General features: G+C 46.0%; 1 protein-coding gene across 4 annotated transcripts in view; it reads left to right on the top strand.

Annotated features, from left to right (window-relative positions):
* Nucleotides 1–24,641, top strand: part of tspan4a (tetraspanin 4a) — a 54,983-nt gene that overhangs the window by 23,674 nt on the left and 6,668 nt on the right. For 3 of the 4 annotated variants that reach the window (XM_059003074.1, XM_034057655.3, XM_034057656.3), the window contains one exon: nucleotides 23,276–23,467. In XM_059003074.1, coding sequence (XP_058859057.1) covers nucleotides 23,276–23,467 — 192 coding nt within the window. Of the gene's footprint in view, nucleotides 1–12,036; nucleotides 12,059–23,275; nucleotides 23,468–24,641 lie in introns of those variants that run through there. The other variant, XM_034057658.3, reaches the window with a different exon arrangement.

Genomic DNA, 24,641 nt, shown 5'->3' with positions numbered 1-24,641 from the left:
GCTGTGAGGTCTGTCTGTCTGTGTCTGTACATCTGTCTGCTGTCATCTCTGAGGACAGCGCTGGCTGTGAGGTCTGTCTGTCTGCCTGTCTGTACGTCTGTCTGCTGTTGTCTCCTGAGCCTCTTCTAAAAGTTATGAAAAGAGACTCCCTACACGCAGTATATTAGCAATGACAAACAAAGGAAGATGCAGAGGATGACGTTTGAACACAAGATGAGATGGAAAGGAATCTGGACAAGTACTTGGAGGTTACTGCTTGATTTATTTTTATGTGATCCATGATGCTTTAAAAGTTTTTTTTTTTTTTTTATTCAGCTAGTTTGTTGTGCTCCTTAAGTCTCTTCTGCAGGGCGGACTGATCGCTGGCTCTCAAGCCTGTTATGCACTCATTAAGAGACAGAGGGACGGAGTCAGCGATGTAATATCGAGAGATGGAGACAGTTGGAGTCAGCGATGTGTGTGTGAGAGAGAGAGAGAGAGTTGGAGTCACGGATGTTATATATATATATTATTATTATTATTATTATTATTATTTATTTCTTAGCAGACGCCCTTATCCAGGGCGACTTACAATTGTTACAAGATATCACATTATACATTATTTCACACTACACAGATATCACATTATTTTTACATACAATTACCCATTTAAACAGTTGGGTTTTTACTGGAGCAATCTAGGTAAAGTACCTTGCTCAGGGGTACAACAGCAGTGTCTCTCACCGGGGCTTGAACCCACGACCCTCTGGTCAGGAGTCCAGAGCCCTAACCACTACTCCACACTGCTGGCCTACTACTCCACACTGGCCTACTACTCCACACATATATATATATATATATATATATATATATATATATATATATATATATATATATATATATATATATATATATATATATATATATATATATATATATATATATATATATATATATATATATATATATTGAGAGAGAGAGAGGGGGGGAGAGTTGGAGTCAGCGATGTTGCTCTCTCTTGTTCTCTTTCTTCATTCTATTCCCCTGCCCCAGTGCTCACAATGTATCCGTTCTCATTGAGGTCAGTGTGAAGAGGATACTCTGATCCTTGCGACTGATCTTCACGTGCACAGTGATGGACCGCTGTTTTTACGGTCTTGTGTCTCAGTTTATTTATTGATTCAGTGCGTGTGCTGGTTCGAGAAGCCAACTTGATGGCAAGCAGAAGCTACAATCCACACACTGCCTCCCAGCTAAAGGGTGTCGGATGTGGGAGCCCTTCTCTGCTTGATTGGTGTGGGGCTGCAGGTACAAAGAAATGTTATCCAAGTGCTCCAGCCCACAGCCTCCTTTTCCCTGCACGGAAGGAAGGAAGCCGTGTGCTGCCTCGTCGATAGGAAGGAATGAATCCCGTGTCATAGCAAAGTGAATTCTAAAATGGCAAGAATAGAGGGAGCAATCCCATTGGCTAACAAGTGTTCCAGCCTCTGCCGATAGGCTACCATAGCAACACAGCTTGGGACTTTCAGGACCACTGCCTGATTCACTGGGCAGCCACTTCACTGAGGGAGGGGTGCTGGGTAGGGTTGAGCACAGTAACACACTGCAAGGGAGTCCGAATACGGCTGAGTCGCTCGGCTCCACCTCGTATTGAACCATATTTGAACACCCTGCAGTGCATTATTGCTGCCTGGACCCACACTGTTGCTGTTTCCTTTGCTGATGAGGTGCTGTCGTCCGCTGGGCAGAGCCAGTGTGGCGGTGACTGTGTTGCATTTTACAGCATCTAGCGTGATCAGGAGGAGCCAGTTTTGCCGCAGGTTGACCTTTCGAAAGTATATAATCCCTAATCCTTTAGCTGTGGTGTGCTGTGCTGTATGCTGTATGCTGTGCTGTGCTCTGTGGTGTGTGCTGTTCTGTGGGCTGTGTGCTGTGTGCTGTGCAATGCAGTCTGATAACGCAGTCATTACACAGATAGCTGTCTCGTCTTTGAACCGTGTGGTTTGCGGTTCGCATCCAGCCCTTGCCTTTCCATTAAATTCAATGGGCTGAGATGCCAATTCATTACAGTACTGAATTAGCTGGCTCCCAGTCCAGCACTGAGTTCTCTATACTAGACTGTATTGAATTAGCTGACTCTCAGATCCCCAGCACAGCAATGAGTTCTCTACACTAGACTGTATTGAATTAGCTGGCTCTCAGATCCCCAGCACAGCACTGAGTTCTCTATCCTAGACTGTATTGAATTAGCTGGCTCTCAGATCCCCAGCACAGCACTGAGTTCTCTATCCTAGACTGTATTGAATTAGCTGGCTCTCAGATCCCCAGCACAGCACTGAGTTCTCTATCCTAGACTGTATTGAATAGTTGCCACTTCCTAATACAGGTCCTTCAATCTCAATGGAGTCTGATGTCTGGTCTCAGGCTGTTCCAACTCATTTCAATGTGTACCGTCAATCCTGAGAGTGATTTGGTGATTTGGATACAGGGTCTGAAGAGGTTTGTTATGAGCAGATAAACTCAGTAATTGAGTGAGCCAGCGAGGGTTAGCTTACTGTCAGGTTATTGATTTGATATTGATGAGCTGTGATACACGACAGGGCAGCGTTCGATGTGAGCGTTTCATTACCGCTAACTACCTTGGAACCCCCCCCACCCCCCCGATAAATTCCATCACCTGATTCATTGCCGCTGATTCTGTCTCCACTGTGTCTTCCTTCACTGCCATGGATCTGCGCTGGTTAACCTGAAACAATCTTTCATTCTTCCACCTCATAGACCATTAGCGTTGACGGTCCCACCCCCTCTGCTTACTGGCCGTGACCTGCACCCCCTGCCTCCATGGTTTACAGCTTGTGAAGGGTTATGATCCATGAATGTGGCCAGAACCTGCTTCAGCAGTTGGTGCAGTGGTAAAAAAAAACAAAGGGTAAGCTATCCTGTTTGGTGTTCCAGTCCAGGCTGGGCAGTGGCATGGCAGACACTGAGGGTGTGAGAGACGCCCAGTAGATTTACACGCCTGTCAGTTTGTGCAGGATTGTGGGTTCAAGGTTAATCGGAAGAGATTCTGCCCATTTGTTAAAATGCTCCTGAGTCGCTTTGTATAATAAATTAGAAAATGCTTTGGCTTTAACCCTTGGTATAGCCAGGATTTGCTTACCACAGGAGAGCAGGAGCGAGTAAACGCTTTATTCCTGAAATGAGAAGTGGGTAAACTCCATAGTTAATGACAAACGTTACGACCAGATGTCTTTCTCAGCTATGCCTGATATTGCATGCTACCCCTTCACCAGATATATTTGTTATTATTATGGTTAATATTTTTAAGCTTCAGTGAAGCAGGATGAAAACAATATCCACATCTCGTTAGCTAATAGCTCTTTGGCAAAGCGAACAGATTGTAGTACAGTCTAGTATAGAGAACTCACTCAGTGCTGTACTGGGGATCTGAGAGCCAGCTAATTCAATACAGTCTAGTGTAGAGAACTCAGTGCTGTACTGGGGATCTGAGAGCAAGCTAATTCAATACAGTCTAGTGTAGAGAACTCAGTGCTGTACTGGGGATCTGAGAGCAAGCTAATTCAATGCAGTCTAGTGTAGAGAACTCAGTGCTGTACTGGGGATCTGAGAGCCAGCTAATTCAATACAGTCTAGTGTAGAGAACTCAGCACTGTACTGGGTATCTGAGAGCCAGCTAATTCAATACAGTCTAGTGTAGAGAACTCAGTGCTGTACTGGGTATCTGAGAGCCAGCTAATTCAATACAGTCTAGTGTAGAGAACTCAGTGCTGTACTGGGGATCTGAGAGCCAGCTAATTCAATAGAGTCTAGTGTAGAGAACTCAGTGCTGTACTGGGGATCTGAGAGCCAGCTAATTCAATACAGTCTAGTGTAGAGAACTCAGTGCTGTACTGGGGATCTGAGAGCCAGCTAATTCAATAGAGTCTAGTGTAGATACATTATGTTGCCACTGTTTTATAAAGAGAAGTTTTCTGTCATGGGGAACAGCTTTTGGCAACAAAAAATAGCATGGCATCAGATTTCACACCTGTTAAAGCAGCCAGTCACTCCATTGCAATTATATGGGACACAATCCCTCCCTAATTCCTGTTAATCCCTTAACCAACAGCAATGAATCACAAAGCGTTTCAGAGTGTGTGTGTAATGCAATAGCAGAGAGAGAGGGAGAGAGACACATATTCAGGCAAGACACATTCAAAGGGCCTTTACCAAGATTGCATAGTTTTTTTTTTATTTTAGTATTTATCTCGTGTTTCCAAAAAAAATTAGCAAACGTGCAAGACAGCACAGCGGAGTGACCTTTATTAAAAAAACAAACCCCTTAGCCCTGACCCTGCTGCTGCTGCTGCTGCTGCTGAGGCTTTGTTTATCTTTGAGACCCAGCAGATCTCAATGGAGGCTTGCTGGATGGCCGCAGCAAGACAGAAACCATCTCTACTCATTTTCCTTTGCAGTGAGTTTGAGAGTGTTTTTTAGACGACCTATTGTTTATTCTTTTGGTCTGTTTATCAGAGAAAATAGCTTTTATTTCCTGTTTTTATTTGAATACTATTGTTCATTTGATGTATTTATTTAAAAATTAGATTTTTTTTTTTTTTTTTTTTACTGCCAGAGAAGCTATCTGTCAAGAGGAATGAAGAACTGTTTTTTTTGAAAGCCAGTCCGACAGGGTGAGGTTGAGAGTTGGGAAGCGAGCTCTGAGATCTCTGGTTTTGCAGCTGCAGATTTAAATGTTTTTAAATAGAAGAAAATTGCCTGTCACAATTCATAACACCGCTCCGTCACAACCAGAACACCGGAGCGTATTCCTCCAATCCACGCATAGGAAAGGAGTGTCTCTCTGTCTGTCTCTGTCTGTCTAAAAAGAGGTGCGAGTATCGCATAGGGCTGTTTGAAACACACAGAGGTTCAGCCCTTGAGATCCCTGTGTACATTTTATACTGTAAAGCTTATTCAGAAATATTGCTGAAAAGAAACTTCACAAGTAAATGTGACAGGAGGAAAGGTAGCAAGTCTTCTGAACTGAGAATTGCATTAAAGGCAACCAGTTAACCCTTAAGAGGGAAGACACATTTGTATTCCTCCTGTATATTAATCTGCACTGAATTGCACATCTCCTGGTCTCTGCATTCACAGGCCATATGGACAGAAAAAATAATCAGCAAATGCACTGCAAATAAAAAGTGGAGCCTCTATTATTAGCAGCAAAACCTGCTGGTATCTTGCAAGTGGAAACATATACATCCTGCACCAGTTAGACAAAATATACATCCTGCACCAGTTAGACAAAATATACATCCTGCACCAGTTAGACAAAATATACATCCTGCACCTGTTAGACAAAATATACATCCTGCACCTGTTAGACAAAATATACATCCTGCACCAGTTAGACAAAATATACATCCTGCACCAGTTAGACAAAATATACATCATGCACCAGTTAGACAAAATATACATCCTGCACCAGTTAGACAAAATATACATCATGCACCAGTTAGACAAAATATACATCCTGCACCAGTTAGACAAAATATACATCCTGCACCAGTTAGACACCCCTTCCACCTTCAGCTGTAAGTTTTTTCAGATACTGCTTCGATTCCTCCTCGTGCAAGCTTCAATTCATTCACAAGACCGCCAGGAGTGTTGGTGCAGTAGTGTGTGACACACTTGGGAAGCTGTGTAGCAACAACTTGGGTATCCAGCATTTCATTGGGCTTGCTGAAGAAGCTGTAGACAAGGGTATTTTGTTTGGCAGGTTGGCACGTGTTGCTCAGTCCCTGACCCCCTTCCGGCGCCTCCTCAAGACACACCTGTTCAGACAGCCTCTGTAAACCTCATAACTCTTGACTATACTGGACTATATTGCACCCAATTGTTCCAGTACTTGCATCAGCTTGTACTTGCACTGAACTGGTCCACACTTTGCTGTATTCTACTACTGCGCTCAATTATTGCATCTAGCGGCCATCCAATCACGTTAACCTGCAGTGATATGATGCGGGATGCATCATGTGTTTTTGGTGCGTCCGTCTGTGCGTCCGGGGTCCAGGCCTGCATATACGTATGCTCCTGCACGGTTTTAATGGCGAAGTGTCATGATGGCTGGTGGTGTTGATGAACCTGTTGCTGAAAAGCAAGGCTGAACAGAGTGGGGAAAAATGACACCTGGATTCAATCATGTGACTCAAATTGAATGCAGCAGGGATTCAAGGAAATGCATGCACATGGATTAGGGTAACCAATGGAGTACCACAGGGATCAGTATTAGGTCCTCTGCTATTCCTAATCTACATTAATGACTTAGATTCTGGTATAGTAAGCAAACTTGTTAAATTTGCAGACGACACAAAAATAAGAGAAGTGGAAAACACTGTTGCAGCAGCAAAGGTCATTCAAAATGATCTAGACAGGATTCAGAACTGGGCAGACACATGGCAAATTACATTTAATAGAGAAAAGTGTAAGGTACTGCACGCAGGCAAATGTCTATTATAAATACCATATGGGAGACACTGATATTGAAGAAGGAATCTATGAAAAAGATCTAGGAGTTTATGTTGACTCAGAAATATCTTCATCTAGACAATGTGGGGAAGCTATAAAAAAGGCCAACAAAATGCTCGGATATATTGTGAAAAGTGTTGAATTTAAATCAAGGGAAGTCATGTTAAAACTTTACAATGCATTAGTAAGACCTCATCTATAATACTGTGTTCAGTTTTGGTCACCTCACTACAAAAAGGATATTGCTGCTTTAGAAAGAGTGCAAAAAAGAGTGACCAGAATTATTCCTGGTTTAAAAGGCATGTCATATACAGACAGGGTTAAAGAATTGAATCTATTCAGTCTTGAACAAAGAAGACTACGCGGCGATCTGATTCAAGCATTCAAAATTCTAAAAGGTATTGACAGTGTCGACCCAGGGGACTTTTTCGACCTGAAAAAAGAAACAAGGACCAGGGGTCACAAATGGAGATTAGATAAAGGGGCATTCAGAACAGAAACCAGAAGGCATTTCTTTTTACACAGAGAATTGTGGCAGTCTGGAACCAACTCCCCAGTAATGTTGTTGAAGCTGACACCCTGGGATCCTTCAAGAAGCTGATTGATGAGATTCTGGGATCAATAAGCTACTAACAACAAAACAAGCAAGATGGGCCAAATGGCCTCCTCTCGTTTGTAAACTTTGTTATGTAAATTGTGTAAAAAAGAATGCAACATCGGGTGTGAAGCATCACGCCAGTGGGATACAATATTATTATTATTATTATTATTTATTTATTTATTAGCAGACACCCTTATCCAAGGCGCCTTACAGTTGTTACAAAATATCACAGTACGAAATATTACAGTACAAATTTTATAATATTACAGTACAGATAACAAAAAATACAGTAAATTAGGTTTTGAGAGCAATTTCAACTAAGAGCAGTTATAATGAATATGTGCTTATAAAAGTAAACTCCATTAAGAGCACATAGTAAATACAATAAATTCATTAGAAAAATTTCAAATAAGAGCAATTACAAAAACCGTGAATACGGATACCTATAAGAGTAAAATCAAGCACAAGATACAGAAAATATTTCTAATTGAGAGCAGTAGTAGAACACAGCGAGGTATGGAGCAGTTCATTGCAGGTACAAGCTGATGCAAGTACTGGTACGATTGGGTGCCATATAGTCCAGTATGGTCGAGAGTTATGAGGTTTACAGATGCTGTCTGAACAGGTGTGTTTTGAGGAGGTGCCTGAAGGTGGTCCAGGACTGAGCAACTGATGAGGTGAAAATCGCAAAGGAAAAATGAATCTCAACATGAGCTGCAAGGAGTTCTACAGTCAGTGGCAGAAAGGCCAAGTCACCCAAGAAGTGCTGGTGCTGACAGTTCGAGGGCATACGAGCTGCAGCATATGGCATGTGCACGCTCTGTATTATATAAGAACTTACATTATAACCCTAACCGCCCTCCCCCGTCCCAAACTGAAAGTGTCCTGATTTTTCACTCTTGCTATCTGGTCACCCTGTGGGAGATGGACGCTTCTGACATGCAGTGTCTCGGTTGCGATGGCTCCTTTAAGGGGTGTCTCTGCACAGAGCCTCACAGATTAGCGATGGCGTGTCTGTCAGGTTGGTAATTTGTTCATTTACTTGTGTCTCTCGCTGGCTTCTTGTTTCCTCTCCCTGTCACTGCCCTGCTCGCTGCCAGGAATCGCGTGCCACGGCGCATCCCATAATAACTCCTACGTGTGATAGCAAGCGCAAATTAGGCTAATTTTATATTTTCTCAGCTTCCATTTCATCCTTATTTCTATACAGACAGTATGAGCTGGCAGCAGGCTGATCCACTTGCCTCCAGTTCATCTCTTTCAAATGTATGCTTGGGTTCTATTCCCTGCAGTGTACTGTAATAACAGTCGATAGTTCTGAGCAGAGCTGCCTTTCCTATACTACTAGAGTGCTCTGCAGTGTAGAATTGAGTTCTCTTTCCTATACACCTCTATAAAGCTCTGCAGTGTAGAGTTCTCTTTCCTATAGACCTATATACAGCTCTGCCGTGTAGAATGGAGATCTCTTTCCTATAGACCTCTATACAGCTCTGTAGCATTGAGTTCTCTTTCCTATATACCTCTATACAGCTCTGCAGTGTAGAGTTCTCTTTCCTATAGACCTCTATACAGCTCTGCAGTGTTGAGGGGAGTTCTCTTTCCTTTAGACCTCTGTACAGCTCTGCAGTGTTGAGGGGAGTTCTCTTTCCTATAGACCTCTATACAGCTCTGCAGTGTAGAGTTCTCTTTCCTATAGACCTCTATACAGCTCTGCAGTGTTGAGGGGAGTTCTCTTTCCTATAGACCTCTATACAGCTCTGCAGCATTGAGTTCTCTTTCATATAGACCTCCTATACCAATAGGTAGCTCTGCAATGTTGAAAGAGTTTCATTTTGCTCTTTAGTGCATCAGTCCTCAGATTTGCCACCCACCAGGACAGTGATTATAGCGGCATTACTAACCAGGGTCCAGCAATTACCAGACGAGTCACACGTGGCATTTAGTCCTGTTCAGATGCTTCTGATTGAATCTCTGCTTTACTGCAAGAGTTCTATACAATTGTATTTCTTTCATGTCCTCAGTTTGGGTTCTTTCGAAACTCTCAATCTGTTGGAAATAAAGATCTTGGCAGAAAAAAACCCAAACATGTTTGTTTGGATTTCCAGTGCATGTGGTAATTCAGACAGTTCACTAACAGGAACGTGATTTCCAAGCGAATGAATTTCACAAAGCTAAAGGAGGCTGTGTGGTCCAGTGGTTAAAGAAAAGGGCTTATAACTAGGAGGTCCCCGGTTCAAATCCCACCTCATCCACTGACTCATTGTGTGACCCTGAGCAAGTCACTTAACCTCCTTTTGCTCCGTCTTTCGGGTGAGACGTAGTTGTAAGTGACTCTGCAGCTGATGCATAGTTCACACACCCTAGTCTCTGTAAGGCATCTGCTAAATAAACAAATAATAATAATAATAATAACCCTACCACTAAGTACAGTCAACCCAACCCAATTGGGTCCAGAGGGTGGCTGGGTTTGAACCTGCGCCCATGCACACAGCGAGAGAGCATCTTAACCGCTGTGCAATGGAGCCGGGCTCGTCTGCATTCTGGGTTTTAGTCTCTCTGACAGGGTTCAGAATCACACAGCACTGCCCGCTACATATGTTTTTGATTAGTGAGTAATTTTATTTTTTAAAAGAGATGTAGAGGGTGTTGATGATGATGATGATAAAATGTGGGGTGTTGAGGGGCTCCCGAGTCCTATAGCCTGGAAATCACCGGCTTGGGTCCAGGCTATTCCACTGCCAGCCGTGGACGGGAGCTCCCAGGGGGCGGCGCAGAATTGGCTGCCCGGGGTGGGGAGGGCTTAGGTGGGCCAGGGTGTCCTCGGCTCACCGCGCACCAGCGGGCTTGCCTGTAAGCTGCCCAGAGCTGTGTGGTCCTACGACGCTGTAGCCCTGAGGTGGCTGCATGGCGGGCCTGCAGAGTGAAGAGAAGCGGACGGCTGACGGCACACGTTTCGGAGGACGCGTGTGTCCGTCTCTCCCGAGTCAGTGCGGGGGTTTCAGTGGTGAGCCAGGCTGAAAATTGGGCATTTCAAATTGGGGAGAAAATGGGGTAAAAAAAAAAAAAGCAATTGCCGATTCTGAAAAAAAAAAAAAAAAAAAGAAAGATGTGTGGTGTTGAATTATTCAGTCCCGGTCCCTCAGCACTCAGCCTGTCTCTCTCCCGGCTCCAGCGCATTATTAATTCATGCGTTTGTCCAGCCTGTTCCTCTGCACTCCAGCTGGGCAGAAAACAACATGACCTTCAGAGGAGGCTGTTTGATTGTGTTTCTGACCCTTTTATTTGTGTGGACTGAAAAACAATATTGTAAGTGCAGCTAATAAGTACACTTGGTAAGTTTGACTTGCAGCTATTCTAGAGTCAGGGCGACAGCCCCCTTATTATTATTATTATTATTATTATTATTATTTATTATTAGTTTATTTAGCAGACACCTTTATCCAAGATGACTTCTTCCTTTATTATCTTACCCCAATACTTTGCAGCTGCATCTGTCAAAGGGTTAGAGCTAGGGTCAGGGTTAGTGTTAGAGCTAGGGTCAGGGTTATTTAGTGTTAGAGCTAGGGTCAGGGTTAGTGTTAGAGCTAGGGTCAGGGTTAGTGTTAGAGCTAGGGTCAGGGTTAGTGTTAGAGCTAGGGTTAGGGTTAGTGTTAGAGCTAGGGTCAGGGTTAGTGTTAGAGCTAGAGTTAGGGTTAGTGTTAGAGCTAGGGTCAGGGTTAGTGTTAGAGCTAGGGTCAGGTTTAGTGTTAGAGCTAGGGTCAGGGTTAGTGTTAGAGCTAGGGTCAGGGTTAGTGTTAGAGCTAGGGTTAGGGTTAGTGTTAGAGCTAGGGTCAGGGTTAGTGTTAGAGCTAGGGTCAGGGTTAGTGTTAGAGCTAGGGTTAGGGTTAGTGTTAGAGCTAGGGTCAGGGTTAGTGTTAGAGCTAGGCTTAGTGTTAGAGCTAGGGTCAGGTTTAGTGTTAGAGCTAGGGTCAGGGTTAGTGTTAGAGCTAGGGTCAGGTTTAGTGTTAGAGCTAGGGTCAGGGTTATTTAGTGTTAGAGCTAGGGTCAGGGTTAGTGTTAGAGCTAGGGTCAGGGTTAGTGTTAGAGCTAGGGTCAGGGTTAGTGTTAGAGCTAGGGTTAGTGTTAGAGCTAGGGTCAGGTTTAGTGTTAGAGCTAGGGTCAGGTTTAGTGTTAGAGCTAGGGTCAGGGTTAGTGTTAGAGCTAGGGTCAGGGTTAGTGTTAGAGCTAGGGTCAGGTTTAGTGTTAGAGCTAGAGTTAGGGTTTGGGTTAGAGCATGGGGGCGTGGCAACTGGACTGCGGGTTCTGTGTGTGTGTGTGTGTGTGTGTGTGCGCTCTGTGATTGGTTGTTTATGCTCTGTTAATGTTCTGCTGTAAACAGGGGAGTTTACTCATTTTTTTTTATTTATCACTACACCACTGGCTGGAGCCCTGAGCAGTAAACAGAGAGAATGCTGGACCAGTTACGCTACGTTCCGGAACCCTCTAACTCGTCCAATCAGAAGCTGGTTTCCCCTGGGGGAGGTTGCTGATTGTATAGGAGAGGAGAGTCTCTGTGTCGATGCTCTCTGCTCCTGTTTGCCAATTCAGCTCCCAGTTAATTGCAATGTCGTTTCATAACTGCAGTAGTGTATGAAGATGAATAGGCTGTTCCCAGCTGTGTTCGTCACGCCGCCTGGGGAGCTCAGATTCAGCTATGAAAAGATCTTTTTATTATTAAGATAATTAAAACGAGGCTGTGGTTTCTTTTGTGGGTTTTTTTTTCTGTAAGCTGAAGTGTTATTGTGAACTTTTTTAATAAGGCGATGATTAACTGCCTGTTCCCTGCTGATCAGTGTGATTAACAAAGCTGTGAAGATCTGTCGCTTGCACTGTTAATATGCTCTAGTAATAGTTAGTCTGGTAAACACTGGAGCAGAAATAACAAGAGAGTGACTGGATATCCAACAGGTAGGAAATAAAACGTTAGGTAAATGTATATCAATTGAGTTTTTGCAAGCATGGTGAAGCATAGGGAGGTATGGTAAAGCACGGGGAAGCATTGTAAAGCACAGAGAGGTATGGCAAAGCATAGAGAAGCATTGTAAAGCACAGAGGGGTCTGGTAAAGCACAGGGAAGCATTGTAAAGCACGGAGAGGTCTGGTAAAGCATAGGGAAGCATTGTAAAGCACAGAGAGGTCTGGTAAAGCATAGGGAAGCATTGTAAAGCACGGAGAGGTGTGGTAAAGCATAGGGAAGCATTGTAAAGGACAGAGAGGTCTGGTAAAGCATAGGGAAGCATTGTAACGCACAGAGAGGTATGGTAAAGCATAGGGAAGCATTGTAAAGCACAGTGAGGTATGGTAAAGCATAGGGAAGCATTGTAAAGCACAGAGGGGTCTGGTAAAGCATAGGGAAGCATTGTAAAGCACAGAGGGGTATGGTAAAATATACTTTTAAAAAACCAAGGTAAACCAGGTAAGTGCATATTATACAGCAATTGGGAAACTGTAAAATGTGCAAATGTTCTGTGGATAATTCTCTTTGACTTTGAGTGATAAAGGCCTTTTGGTACTCTTTGATTTCTTTTCAGTGTAGCTGAAGAGACTGATGCCGACAGCACTGTCATTCTCCACTCTGGAGCTCGTCAAACTGAATCTGCAAAGTTCCTGAGTGTGTAATTATCACCATGAATAATGAAGAGCTCCCTGCTCTCTCACTCGCCCGCCCGCTCTTCCAGCCTGTCCCAGAGTCCTGTTCTGTCCTCTCTCTCTCTCTCACACACACACACGAGAGGCCGGGACAGGCTTATCATGATCCTGATGCTAAATTGCATTTTCTCGCAATGGGAAAATTAAATGGTTCCAATATGTTTTACAATGTTCCCACAAAAGTTTGAACTGGGGGAGTTGTTTCAACTAAAGACTGTTGTAATGGATCTTCCACATCTCTCATTGCTTCACTGGTCCGGTCCAAATCGTTAGCTTGCTATGTCACGACAGTCGTCTGTGTGTTTTGTTTGTTTTTCTCTCTTCTTTGAATTCCTCTCTCTCTCTCCCTGTTGTCGTTTCTCTCCGTCTCGCACGGCCTTGTCAGCTTGAGGAATCTGACAGCTCATCTTGTCTCTCTCTTATCGCTGTGCTTCATTGTCTGTCTGCACCCTGACGGCCCGCTACTTTATTCACAGATTCAGTCTTTGAACAGACACGAGAGAGAGAGAAAGATGGAACAAACAACAGCGCAATCTTCATTTAGAGATGCCAGCTCCGAGATTCAATAGCTCAGGGGTTTGAGAAAAAAAGAGAGAATGAAAGCGCTGGGCTGCAGTGTGGAAAGCAGGGGGTTTGAGGAGCTCAGTGGTTAGATAAAGAAAGCGCTGGGCTGCAGTGTGGAAAGCAGGGGGTTTGAGGAGCTCAGTGGTTAGATAAAGAAAGCGCTGGGCTGCAGTGTGGAAGGCAGCGGGTTTGAGGAGCTCAGTGGTTAGATAAAGAAAGCACTGGGCTGCAGTGTGGAAGGCAGCGGGTTTAAGGAGCTCAGTGGTTAGATAAAGAAAGCGCTGGGCTGCAGTGTGGAAGGCAGCGGGTTTGAGGAGCTCAGTGGTTAGATAAAGAAAGCGCTGGGCTGCAGTGTGGAAGGCAGTGGGGTTTGATGAGCTCTGTGGGTAGATAAAGAAAGTGCTGGGCTGCAGTGTGGAAGGCAGTGGTTTGAAGAGCTCAGTGGTTAGATAAAGAAAGCGCTGGGCAGCAGTGTGGAAAGTAGCGTGATTAAGCAGCACTTTTGTCATTGCCTACTATGGTCCCAAAGCAGACAGAGAGAGAGAGAGAGAGATCGATCCATCACTCTGTTTTGCAAAGAAATAAATGAAAAAAGAAAAGAGTTGTCTATTAAGAATTGAAAAACGAGCTTGCCATGGCGCTGCGGAAAATCTCCAAGGACGGTCGCAGAGCTGCTATCTCATTCTTTAGAGAGATGAAGGCTTGGAAAGGACACAAGTGTGACACTGGACATGCCAGAAGGAAATGCAGAGACATAGATCAGAGAGAAACTAGCTAAATCATCATGGGGGTGTGGGGGGGGGGGGCTCCAGTGTCCGACCTGATCATTGTGATGAGAAGTTTTTCACAAGTGCCGAAGATAATAGACAAGTCAAGCACACACACACACATTTTTTTAGTAGCTGGATGGCTGGAAACAGACTTAAAACAAGAAGCATTCTGAACACTAAAGAAGCAGCTGCTAGGAAAAAAAAATCAGCCCAGCGTTTGTATCACTTTACAGTGTTTAGCACGCAAGCAGCGACGCTGGCGCTCTCGAGAGAGGCGTTGGGGATTTCATCCCCCATGTCTTTGATGTGATTGTTTGTGCTGCACTGTGCTATTTTTCTTTAGTTTCAGTTCAGCGTAGGCAGGGTTTGAGCACGGGGAAGCAGGTTTGATTACACAGCACAGCCAGGAGAGGGGTCTGGGTAAGAGATGATGGCTTTGACTGGCCAGGCTGCTTTGATTGGAACAGCCTGATTTTACACAGTGCTGGTTGTCACACGTGTGTGTTTGGCTCTCCAGACTGCGTGACCTGATTTTTGTAAAGCTGAGTTTGCAATCGCAGAGCAGTGTGGTCCAGTGGTTAAAGAAAAGGGCTTGTAACCAGGAGATCCCCTGTTCAAATCCCAGCTCACTCACTGTGTGACCTTGAGCAAGTCACTTAACCTCCTTGTGTTCTGTCTTTTGGGTGAAACGTTGTAAGTGACTCTGCAGCTGATGCGTAGTTCACTAGTCTCTGTAAGTCGCCTTGGATAAAGGCGTCTGCTAAATAAACAAATAATAATAATAATATCCAGGCTGGTGTAGCAGACAGAATTCATTACCCAGCATACAGTAACCCTGCCTTCCTCTCTGGAGCGCACAGTGGATGGGGAGAGGTTGTAGCTGTCCTCTTAGACAGGCTGAGCGCAGAGTTGTTAATGAAATGCACACAGTCCCTCAGCAGTAAAGAAATGACCTAGAAATTGGAAAACCGCTCCTAGCTTTGAGTACAAACCCCCCTTTTTGGTTAATGGTCTAGTGTCCTGACATAGTGAAGCTATCTTAGACTCCAGGGATCACACGAGCCAGAAGTTCTGCTAAAACATGACAAACAGTCCATTAGCACTGTTGCGTCATGCAGCCAGAGTTAGAAGAGGAGAGAGCTGTGTTTCTCGGTACCTCACGGAATTGCTCCAGTGTTTGTTGCAAAAGGTTTCCCTTTGCAAAAGCATAGCTAAGTGTCATAAAGCACAGCGAGAGCATGGTAACGCATAGAGAGGTATGGTAAAGCATAGGGAAGCATTGTAAAGCACTGAGCGGTATGGTAAAGCATAGGGAAGCATTGTAAAAGACAGAGAGGTATGGTAACGCATAGGGAAGCATTGTAAAGCACAGAGAGGTCTGGTAAAGCATAGGGAAGCATTGTAAAAGACAGAGAGGTATGGTAACGCATAGGGAAGCATTGTAAAGCACAGGAGGTAAACCAGGGTATAACAGGGGTGGGGGAGGGGGAGGGGTGGATGGAATGGCAAAATCACCACGCAAATTTATCATGCTAAAACTTTTATAAGGGTGAAAAATATGGGCAGTTGGTGCAGTTCAAGTTTAGTCTTGTTTGTGCTCAGAAACATGAGAATAGTTACGTTGAACCTTGCAGAGGTTACAGCAGGTCGGGTAGGCAAGGAACGATCTTTGTAGTTATTACAGGATCATTTTACATATAAATTGCTGCTTGCGGGAGTCTTCGTGAACTCTTTTCCGAGTCCTTGTAGCGTTACAGATCTGTTTACAGGGATCAATGCCACCCTTTCCCATTTCATTTCCTTGTAATTACAGCTCTGCTCGGAGCTGGCAGGCGCAATTAAGCTGCAAAGAGAAACCTTTCCACGCAAGCAGGCCATTTCAAACCCCGCGCAGGGAGGGAGGGGAGGGGAGGAGAGGGGATTGTGTCATTCAGTGATTTACTGTTCAATACCAGCAGCCGTCTGCAGCCAGAGACGTACCTGGGAACCGATGCCCTGGCTCGAGGAAGTGTGCGCGAGTGTAGATTTAACCCCTTGGGTCTTCTTCAAAATGCATCGTCTTGCCTCTCGTAGCTACGTTAACACTGTCTGCTGTAAGGGTCTTCTGTGGTAAACCCTGGCTTGTCCAGCCAGTTGCTCACAAACATCCTCGAAATTAATTTCTTTTTTGCGAGACTCCCAAGGTGTAAAATGTTCTGGGTCAGAGCCGCACCCCCAGCGTGGGCCCCGTTATCTAACAACTACACAGAGCTCCCTGTCACAGAGTAAGCTGTGGGTGCTGATGAAAGGCAAAGACATGGATTTTAAAGGAGGCTTGGTTGACGTCTTTTCAAAGAGGGAGGCCTCGGTTTCGCTGTAGCCCCTGAAATGGCTCTCGCTGCTCGTGTCGTCCTCATTAATGCGTCCTGTCGTTTTATATTTAGAGCGCGGCCTCTCCTCTGAGATTTCATTCAGATTTGCTTGAGCGTTCTGCTTTTTTTCCTTGCCAGGCACTTTTTAAGAAGGATAATGCATCTTTTATTAACTTAGTACGCCCCACCGCACGCCTTAATGTGTTCTGTGTGCATTTCAGCGGGCTGTCTGTGCTAAAAGTGTACAGGTCTGGTAGAGAACGTGGGTACTGTGGGAGTGAAACGAGGACCTCCGTGGCACATTGGACTAGATTCTCAAACATCTGTACCCCAAAATCGGCAGTAGAAAAAAAAGAAATGTCTGTCCTGTTTTTATTTAGATGGAATGATTTGCAGAGTGCCAGAGAATGAAAAACACCCCCTCCACATACATTTTGGAGTAGCTTTGAGAATCTCAAGTTTTACTGTCACTGGAGAGACAGACGGCTCAAAGGAGTGAATGAGATAGGATTCTGGGCTCAAGGTACAGAGGTTTATCTACAGGGTGAAATATTTACATATCCCCCCAAAAAACAAAACAAAACAAAAAAAAAACAGGTCAGGATTCTTGGCACAATAAAAGGCGGGTACGGTAATAATGTTATTTCATGTTTTGTCTAACTGTTGCTGTAACGATTCACACGTTTGCTTTGATAAATCTAATAGCTAAAGGCCACTCAAAATACCATGCGAGGAATGCAAAGCATTGGGCTGTAAAGGTGATTTCTATTTGAAAAACTAATGTGGGGCTGCCTGTCTTTAAACTACAGCCTGCAATGCCACTGAATCATCTACAAGCTGCAATTAAAGTGCCTCTGAATCCAGCAGCCCTGAGTATTTGAGAATGCCACACAGACATGCGCTCCCTTTCATTTATCCTTTGTCGTTTTCAGCAGGGCAGTAAGCAGATGGGATTCAGAACTCCATTAGGGTGGAGTTTACATTGGAAATTCGGTAATAGAATGAAGCATTATTGAGTGTCACAATAAGGATCTGTGAAAGACACTTGTGTGTGAAAGTACAGTTTGCCTCTTCCCTCAGGCAGCAGCACCCCCAACGTTGACTCTCCTCGTGCGATCGTCTTTCCTGTAGGTGATCTGCAGCCCTGATTTCACAAATCCAGCTGTTTCCTTCCTTTATTTACAAAGAATTGGTTAATTGACCTTATAATCAAGGAAAAAGCACGCTGTTCCATGGAAGTGAGATGGCAGAGGGGGCTGCTCAATCCCTTGCTCAGTGGGTGTGGTGCTGATAATAAACAGGACTGTCCAGAGGTTTTATTTGTTAAACACCAGTGACGTACTTCTATTCTTTTACACAAAGAGAGGGGAGAGGGGGAGAGGCCTCAGTCCAGGAAGGACAGCTCCATGCACCACAGCCTCATGGTGAAGCATCCAGGCCACCAGCAGCTTGATTTCATCCAGGCTTAACAAGCGCAGTCTCCGCTCGTAATCCTGAGAGAGAGACACGTCACAACTACACACTGGTCTCCACCTGCATTTCAGAGTCTGTGTGCTGTATCTGTGTGTCTGTGCTGCAGTTGAGATTGTGTGTGTGTGTGTGCTGCAGCATCTGAGATTGTGTGGGGGTGTGTGCTGCAGATGGTATAGTGTGTGTATGTGCTGCAGTTGGTATTGTTTGTGTATGTGTGTGCTGCAGCAGCTGAGATTGTGTGGGTGTGTGTGCTGCAGATGGTATAGTGTGTGTGTGTGTGTGTGCTGCAATTGGTATAGTGTGTGTGTGTGTGTGTGTGTGTGTGCTGCAGTTGGTATAGTGTGTGTGTGTGTGCTGCAATTGGTATAGTGTGTGTGTGTGTGTGTGTGTGCTGCAGTTGGTATAGTGTGTGTGTGTGTGTGTGTGTGTGTGCTGCAGTTGTTATAGTGTGTGTGTGTGCACTGGGATTATTCAGAGAGGTCTCTGCTACACTCTACACTGCAGGCAGTCTTCAATACCAGCTCAACTAAACGTCTAACAGTATATCTCAGAGGTCCTCTTCCCGGGTTAAACAGACAATCTGCGAGTCTATTCCTGTTTCTCCAGCTAATCTGCTCCTCACCGACCAGCGGCAGGCTCTCTGATTGCTGACGGCAGCACTATGATTTCCAACTAACCCCTGTCCCTGACCCCTCTCCGATAGCACCGCACTCCCTCTGAGAGCAGCACCGTGCTCGTGATCAGAGGACAGCTGGGGAAATTGCAAACGAGATGAAAGAGGGAGAGAAGGAGAGGGAAATGAGAGAAACCATGAGGAGAGGGAAGAGGCGAAGAGGAGAGAGTGAGGGGGTAAGGAGATTAAAAAAGGAGAGTGAAGAAAGAAGTGGGAGAGAGGAGGAGAGCTAGAGGGACAGGGGAAAGAGGGAGAGAACTTTGTCGCTCCCTCCATCTCTCCTTCCACCTTCCTCAAATTAACAGCTTCCCACACAATTAGCACCACTCTTTTTTGATCTTCCGGCTTATTAATTTTCATGATTCAGTTGAAATGTGAAATATGCTGATTTGTATGAAACTAATTCACCGCATCCAACCCGCTCCAGCTAATCAAACTAATAGAATCATTTTTATAATTTCGTTTACAGTCTCTTGCAGTTTCCCTTACTAAAGTTTCCCCCGTGTAAGAGAGAATGTCCCGTGTCACTGCCGGCTTGGTACCTTCCCTTACATTAAGAGAAATGACTCCAGGCTTGCCTTGTGTCTTGATTCGCACATTTTATAACTGAACTTAAATCTGAGACACTGTTCACACTGTGCAGCCTGAAGCATTGTAAAGCATAGGGAAGCATTGTAAAGCACAGAGAGGTATGGTAAAGCATAGGGAAGCATTGTAAAGCACAGATAGGTCTGGTAAAGCATAGGGAAGCATTGTAAAGCACAGAGAGGTATGGCAAAGCATAGGGAAGCATTGTAAAGCACAGAGAGGTATGGCAAAGCATAGGGAAGCATTGTAAAGCACAGAGAGGTCTGGTAAAGCATAGGGAAGCATTGTAAAGCACAGAGAGGTATGGTAAAGCATAGGGAAGCATTGTAAAGCACAGAGGGGTATGGTAAAGCATAGGGAAGCATTGTAATGCACAGAGAGGTCTGGTAAAGCATAGGGAAGCCTTGTAAAGCACAGAGGGGTATGGTAAAGCATAGGGAAGCATTGTAATGCACAGAGAGGTATGGTAAAGCATAGGGTTGCGTTGGGGGTCAGAGTAATTTGTTCCTCTCTGTCGCTCAGCGCGGGGTTCGCTGTGTAATTGTGTAACCTCTCCGTGGCCGGGAGCACGCACTGCTGTTATTAAATTGCTCGGCGTAAGGTTTTTATTGGTGCAGATTCATTTTTAATTATCTGGCTCGGAAGCAAAAGGAGGGGATGTGAGGTGAGTGCTAATGTGTGAGTTACAGCACAGGGGGAGAGAGGGAAGAGAGAGGAGCTACAGCACGGGAGAGAGGGAATAGAGGGAGAAGAGAGGGGAGTTACAGCACGGGGGAGAGAGGGAAGAGAGGAGCTACAGCACGGGGGGAGAGAGGGAGAAGAGAGGAGCTACAGCATGGGGGAGAGAGGGAAGAGAGGAGCTACAGCACGGGGGAGAGAGGGAAGAGAGGAGCTACAGTACGGGGGAGAGAGGGAGAAGAGAGGAGCTACAGCACAGGGGGAGAGAGGGAAGAGAGGAGCTACAGCACGGGGGAGAGAGAGAAGAGAGGAGCTACAGCACGGGGGGAGAGAGGGAAGAGAGGAGCTACAGCACAGGGGGAGAGAGGGAGAAGAGAGGAGCTACAGCACGGGGGAGAGAGAAGAGAGGAGCTACAGCACAGGGGAGAGAGGGAAGAGAGGAGCTACAGCACGGGGGAGAGGGGGAAGAGAGGAGCTACAGCACAGGGGGAGAGAGGGAAGAGAGGAGCTACAGCACGGGGGGTGAGAGGGAGAAGAGAGGAGCTACAGCACAGGGGGAGAGAGGGAAGAGAGGAGCTACAGCACGGGGGGTGAGAGGGAGAAGAGAGGAGCTACAGCACAGGGGGAGAGAGGGAAGAGAGGAGCTACAGCACAGGGGAGAGAGGGAAGAGAGGAGCTACAGCACGGGGGAGAGAGGGAAGAGAGAGGAGCTACAGCACAGGGGGAGAGAAGGAAGAGAGGAGCTACAGCACGGGGGGAGAGAGGGAGAAGAGAGGAGCTACAGCACGGGGGAGAGAGGGAGAAGAGAGGAGCTACAGCACGGGGGAGAGAGGGAAGAGAGGAGCTACAGCACGGGGGAGAGAGGGAAGAGAGAGGAGCTACAGCACAGGGGGAGAGAGGGAGAAGAGAGGAGCTACAGCACAGGGGGAGAGGGAAGAGAGGAGCTACAGCACAGGGGAGAGAGGGAGAAGAGAGGAGTTACAGCACGGGAGAGAGGGAAGAGAGGGGCTACAGCACAGGGGGAGAGGGAGAAGAGAGGAGCTACAGCACGGGGGAGATGGGAGAGAGGAGGAGGGGGAAGAGGGAGAGAAAGAAGAGAGGGGGAAGAGGAGAGGGGTAAAGAGGAGGAGGGCTAGAGGGGTAGAGGAGGGAGCAAGAAGGAGTGAGATGGAAAAGGAAAGAGAGGGATATAGGGCAAAAGAGAGGTAGAGACAAGTAAGGATGAAGATGGAGTGAGGGTTTGTGTTTGATTATAAGGACGGCCAGTTATAATTTAAGATTGCTCATCTCTCTCAGATCACAAACCATCATAATACAGCATCACACAGGAGGACTCCCTGGCGTTAAATATTCACAACTCTAATCTCCCCTCATTAAGAAACCATAACATGGGATCTGTCTCATTAAATATTAAGACCCTGGCTGATATAACGAGTGGAGGACACAGACTGGCACGGTACGGGCTGAAGAAACTACAAAATGATATTGCAAAAGACTACCGGAAGCCATAATAGTAGTACAGTATTTCATGTTAGATCTCTTATGACGATCTTAAGATACACCTTGAACACCACAGACTGACTTTCATAATGCCACTGATGCTCGATAACTTATTAGATAAAACAAAATAAAAAACGTATTCAATGAAGGAGCTGTTTTTAAATCGCGGTAGCCAGTTCGAGGTCGGCCGCGGGTTGACTGGCTATGCAGCTGCGCTGGTTAAGGGAGGCTGCTGGCATCACTGGGCGCTCCGTACCAGGGCAGTGATTCTAGAGAGAGGTCTCCGATCGATCAGGTGATCACGGGAGGAGCCACAGACTGAAACGCAGATAGAGCTCGACAGGAGACAGGAAGTGTAAAACTTTGAAATAAATGGTTTGGAGGCTGGGGGCCTGGGAAATGAATAACCTGCCTAGACTGAGTGTGTGTGTGTGTGTGTGTGTGTGTGTGTGTGTGTGTCTGTGTGTGTGTGTGTGTGTGTGTGTGTGTGTGTGTGTGTCTGTGTGTGTGTGTGTGTGTGTGTGTGTGTGTGTGTGTGTGTGTGTGTGAGTGTGTGTGTGTGTGTGTGTGTCTGTGTGTGTGTGTGTGTGTGTGTCTGTGTGTGTGTGTGTGTGTCTGTGTGTGTGTGTGAGTGTGTGTGTGTGTGTGTGTCTGTGTGTGTGTGTGTGTGTGTGTGTGTGTGTGTGTGTGTGTGTGTGTCTGTGTGTGTGTGTGTGTGTGTCTGTGTGTCTGTGTCTGTGTGTGTGTCTGTGTGTGTGTGTCTGTGTGTCTGTGTGTGTGTGTGTGTGTGTGTCTGTGTGTGTGTGTGAGTGTGTGTGTGTGTGTGTCTGTGTGTGTGTGTGTGTGTGTGTCTGTGTGTGTGTGTGTGTGTGTGTGTGTGTGTGTGTCTGTGTGTGTGTGTCTGTGTGTCTGTGTCTGTGTGTGTGTCTGTGTGTGTGTGTCTGTGTGTCTGTGTGTGTGTGTCTGTGTGTGTGTGTCTGTGTGTCTGTGTGTGTGTGTGTGTGTGTGTGTCTGTGTGTGTGTGTGAGTGTGTGTGTGTGTGTGTCTGTGTGTGTGTGTGTGTGTGTGTGTGTCTGTGTGTGTGTGTCTGTGTGTGTGTCTGTGTGTGTGTGTGTGTCTGTGTGTGTGTCTGTGTGTGTGTGTGTGTGTGTGTGTGTGTGTCTGTGTGTGTGTGTCTGTGTGTGTGTCTGTGTGTGTGTGTGTGTGTGTGTGTCTGTGTGTCTGTGTCTGTGTGTGTGTTTTTCAGTGTGTCTGTATGTTTCAGTGTGTCTGAGGTACTCAACTGATGTGTATATAACTATCTCACTCTCTCACACAGATACACACACACGATGCACCCCCAAATTTTAGAACGGGAAAGCCTGCCGCATAAAAGGAGGCCTTGAAAGCCATCTCACTCGTAAACGGGGAAGGGGGGGTGGGATTGTTTTGAGATGGGGCTGAATCCTTTCATGGGTTCAATGATCTCAATTAGCTTCATCTCAGTGTCACCTACACTCTTCACATCCCCTTCTCCAGCCCGGTGAAACCCATCTGTGGGATTTTATTCTACGTGTATTTCTCTTGTTCTTAAATCCTCGTTGGAAGGATTTCTGCTGGAACGCAGAGCTATGAAATGTAATGACATGATGTTCTCTCAGAAAAAAAAACTCTCTCTCCTATCTCTGCCCCCATCTCTTTCTCTCTGTCCCCTCTATCTCTGCCCCATCTATCTCTCTTCCCCTATCTCTCTCCTATGTCTCTCAACTGTAACTGACTGTCTTTGGCAAGGTTGAGCCCGAAATTAAAGAAAACCTGATTGCTTTTTAAACTCAGTGTGTCTGAGATCTTTCACGCCTCTCTTTAACCCGTCTCTCTCTCTCTCTCTCTCTCTCTGCAGCTCGGAGGCTGTGGTATTCTGGGTGTAGGGATCTGGTTGGCTGTCACTCAGGGGAACTTCGCCACTCTCTCCGCCTCCTTCCCCTCCCTCTCGGCCGCCAACGTGCTGATCGCCGCGGGGACGGTCGTCATGGTGATCGGGTTCCTGGGCTGCATCGGAGCCATCAAGGAGAACAAGTGCCTGCTTCTGAGTGTGAGTGGAGTCCAGACCCATCCCAGCACCGCCTAGAACAGAACCAGCGTAAACGAGCTGAACCAGCTGCTATCCCATGATTCCCTTAGTGGCAGCTCATGTGTTCCTCTCACTGTCCTCCCTCCCTCTCTCTCTCCCCCTCTTCTCCCTCTCCCTCTCCCCCTCCCCCTCCAGCTCTAAGGGCTGTCTCAGTGGATTCTGTGCGAGTGTGTAGATGAGAATGCAGCTCTAAGGGCTGTCTCGGTGGATTCTGTGCGAGTGTGTAGATGAGAATGCAGCTCTAAGGGCTGTCTCGGTGGATTCTGTGCGAGTGTGTAGATGAGAATGCAGCTCTAAGGGCTGTCTCGGTGGTTTCTGTGCGAGTGTGTAGATGAGAATGCAGCTCTAAGGGCTGTCTCGGTGGATTCTGTGCGAGTGTGTAGATGAGAATGCAGCTCTAAGGGCTGTCTCGGTGGATTCTGTGCGAGTGTGTAGATGAGAATGCAGCTCTAAGGGCTGTCTCGGTGGATTCTGTGCGAGTGTGTAGATGAGAATGCAGCTCTAAGGGCTGTCTCGGTGGATTCTGTGTGAGTGTGTAGATGAGAATGCAGCTCTAAGGGCTGTCTCGGTGGATTCTGTGCGAGTGTGTAGATGAGAATGCAGCTCTAAGGGCTGTCTCGGTGGATTCTGTGCGAGTGTGTAGATGAGAATGCAGCTCTAAGGGCTGTCTCGGTGGATTCTGTGTGAGTGTGTAGATGAGAATGCAGCTCTAAGGGCTGTCTCGGTGGATTCTGTGTGAGTGTGGTGTAGATGCCGCTTTCCTCAATCTGTTCTAATCAAGAGCAAACAGTTGCGCAAATTGCTTTTCCGTGTTTGGCAGCGCGAGCGATAACGAAGATTCACTGTCTTTAATATGGAGTTTACATGCTTATGCAATAACAGATCTGGGGAAACTGAGAGCTCTTAAATATAAAAACCTAACCGAACAAATAAAAAAGCCAGCGAGTCTTCAGTTGGAGAGCTTCATTAATCACCGTAATGGCTGTTTTAATAGCTTTTAAAATGCATGCTGAAAACTCAACTGAGCTATTACTTACTCTTCCCTGCTGAAGCCAAATTGTACAGTAAATGAGGGCACTGTACAGTAAACTAACTGATAGTCGCGTTCTCCTCGCCAGTCCCTCTCCTCCTCTCT

The sequence above is a fragment of the Acipenser ruthenus genome, chromosome 28 (assembly GCF_902713425.1).
Source record: "Acipenser ruthenus chromosome 28, fAciRut3.2 maternal haplotype, whole genome shotgun sequence".
NCBI classification, from domain to species: Eukaryota; Metazoa; Chordata; class Actinopteri; order Acipenseriformes; family Acipenseridae; genus Acipenser; species Acipenser ruthenus.
This window is presented reverse-complemented; position numbering and strand designations above follow the sequence as displayed.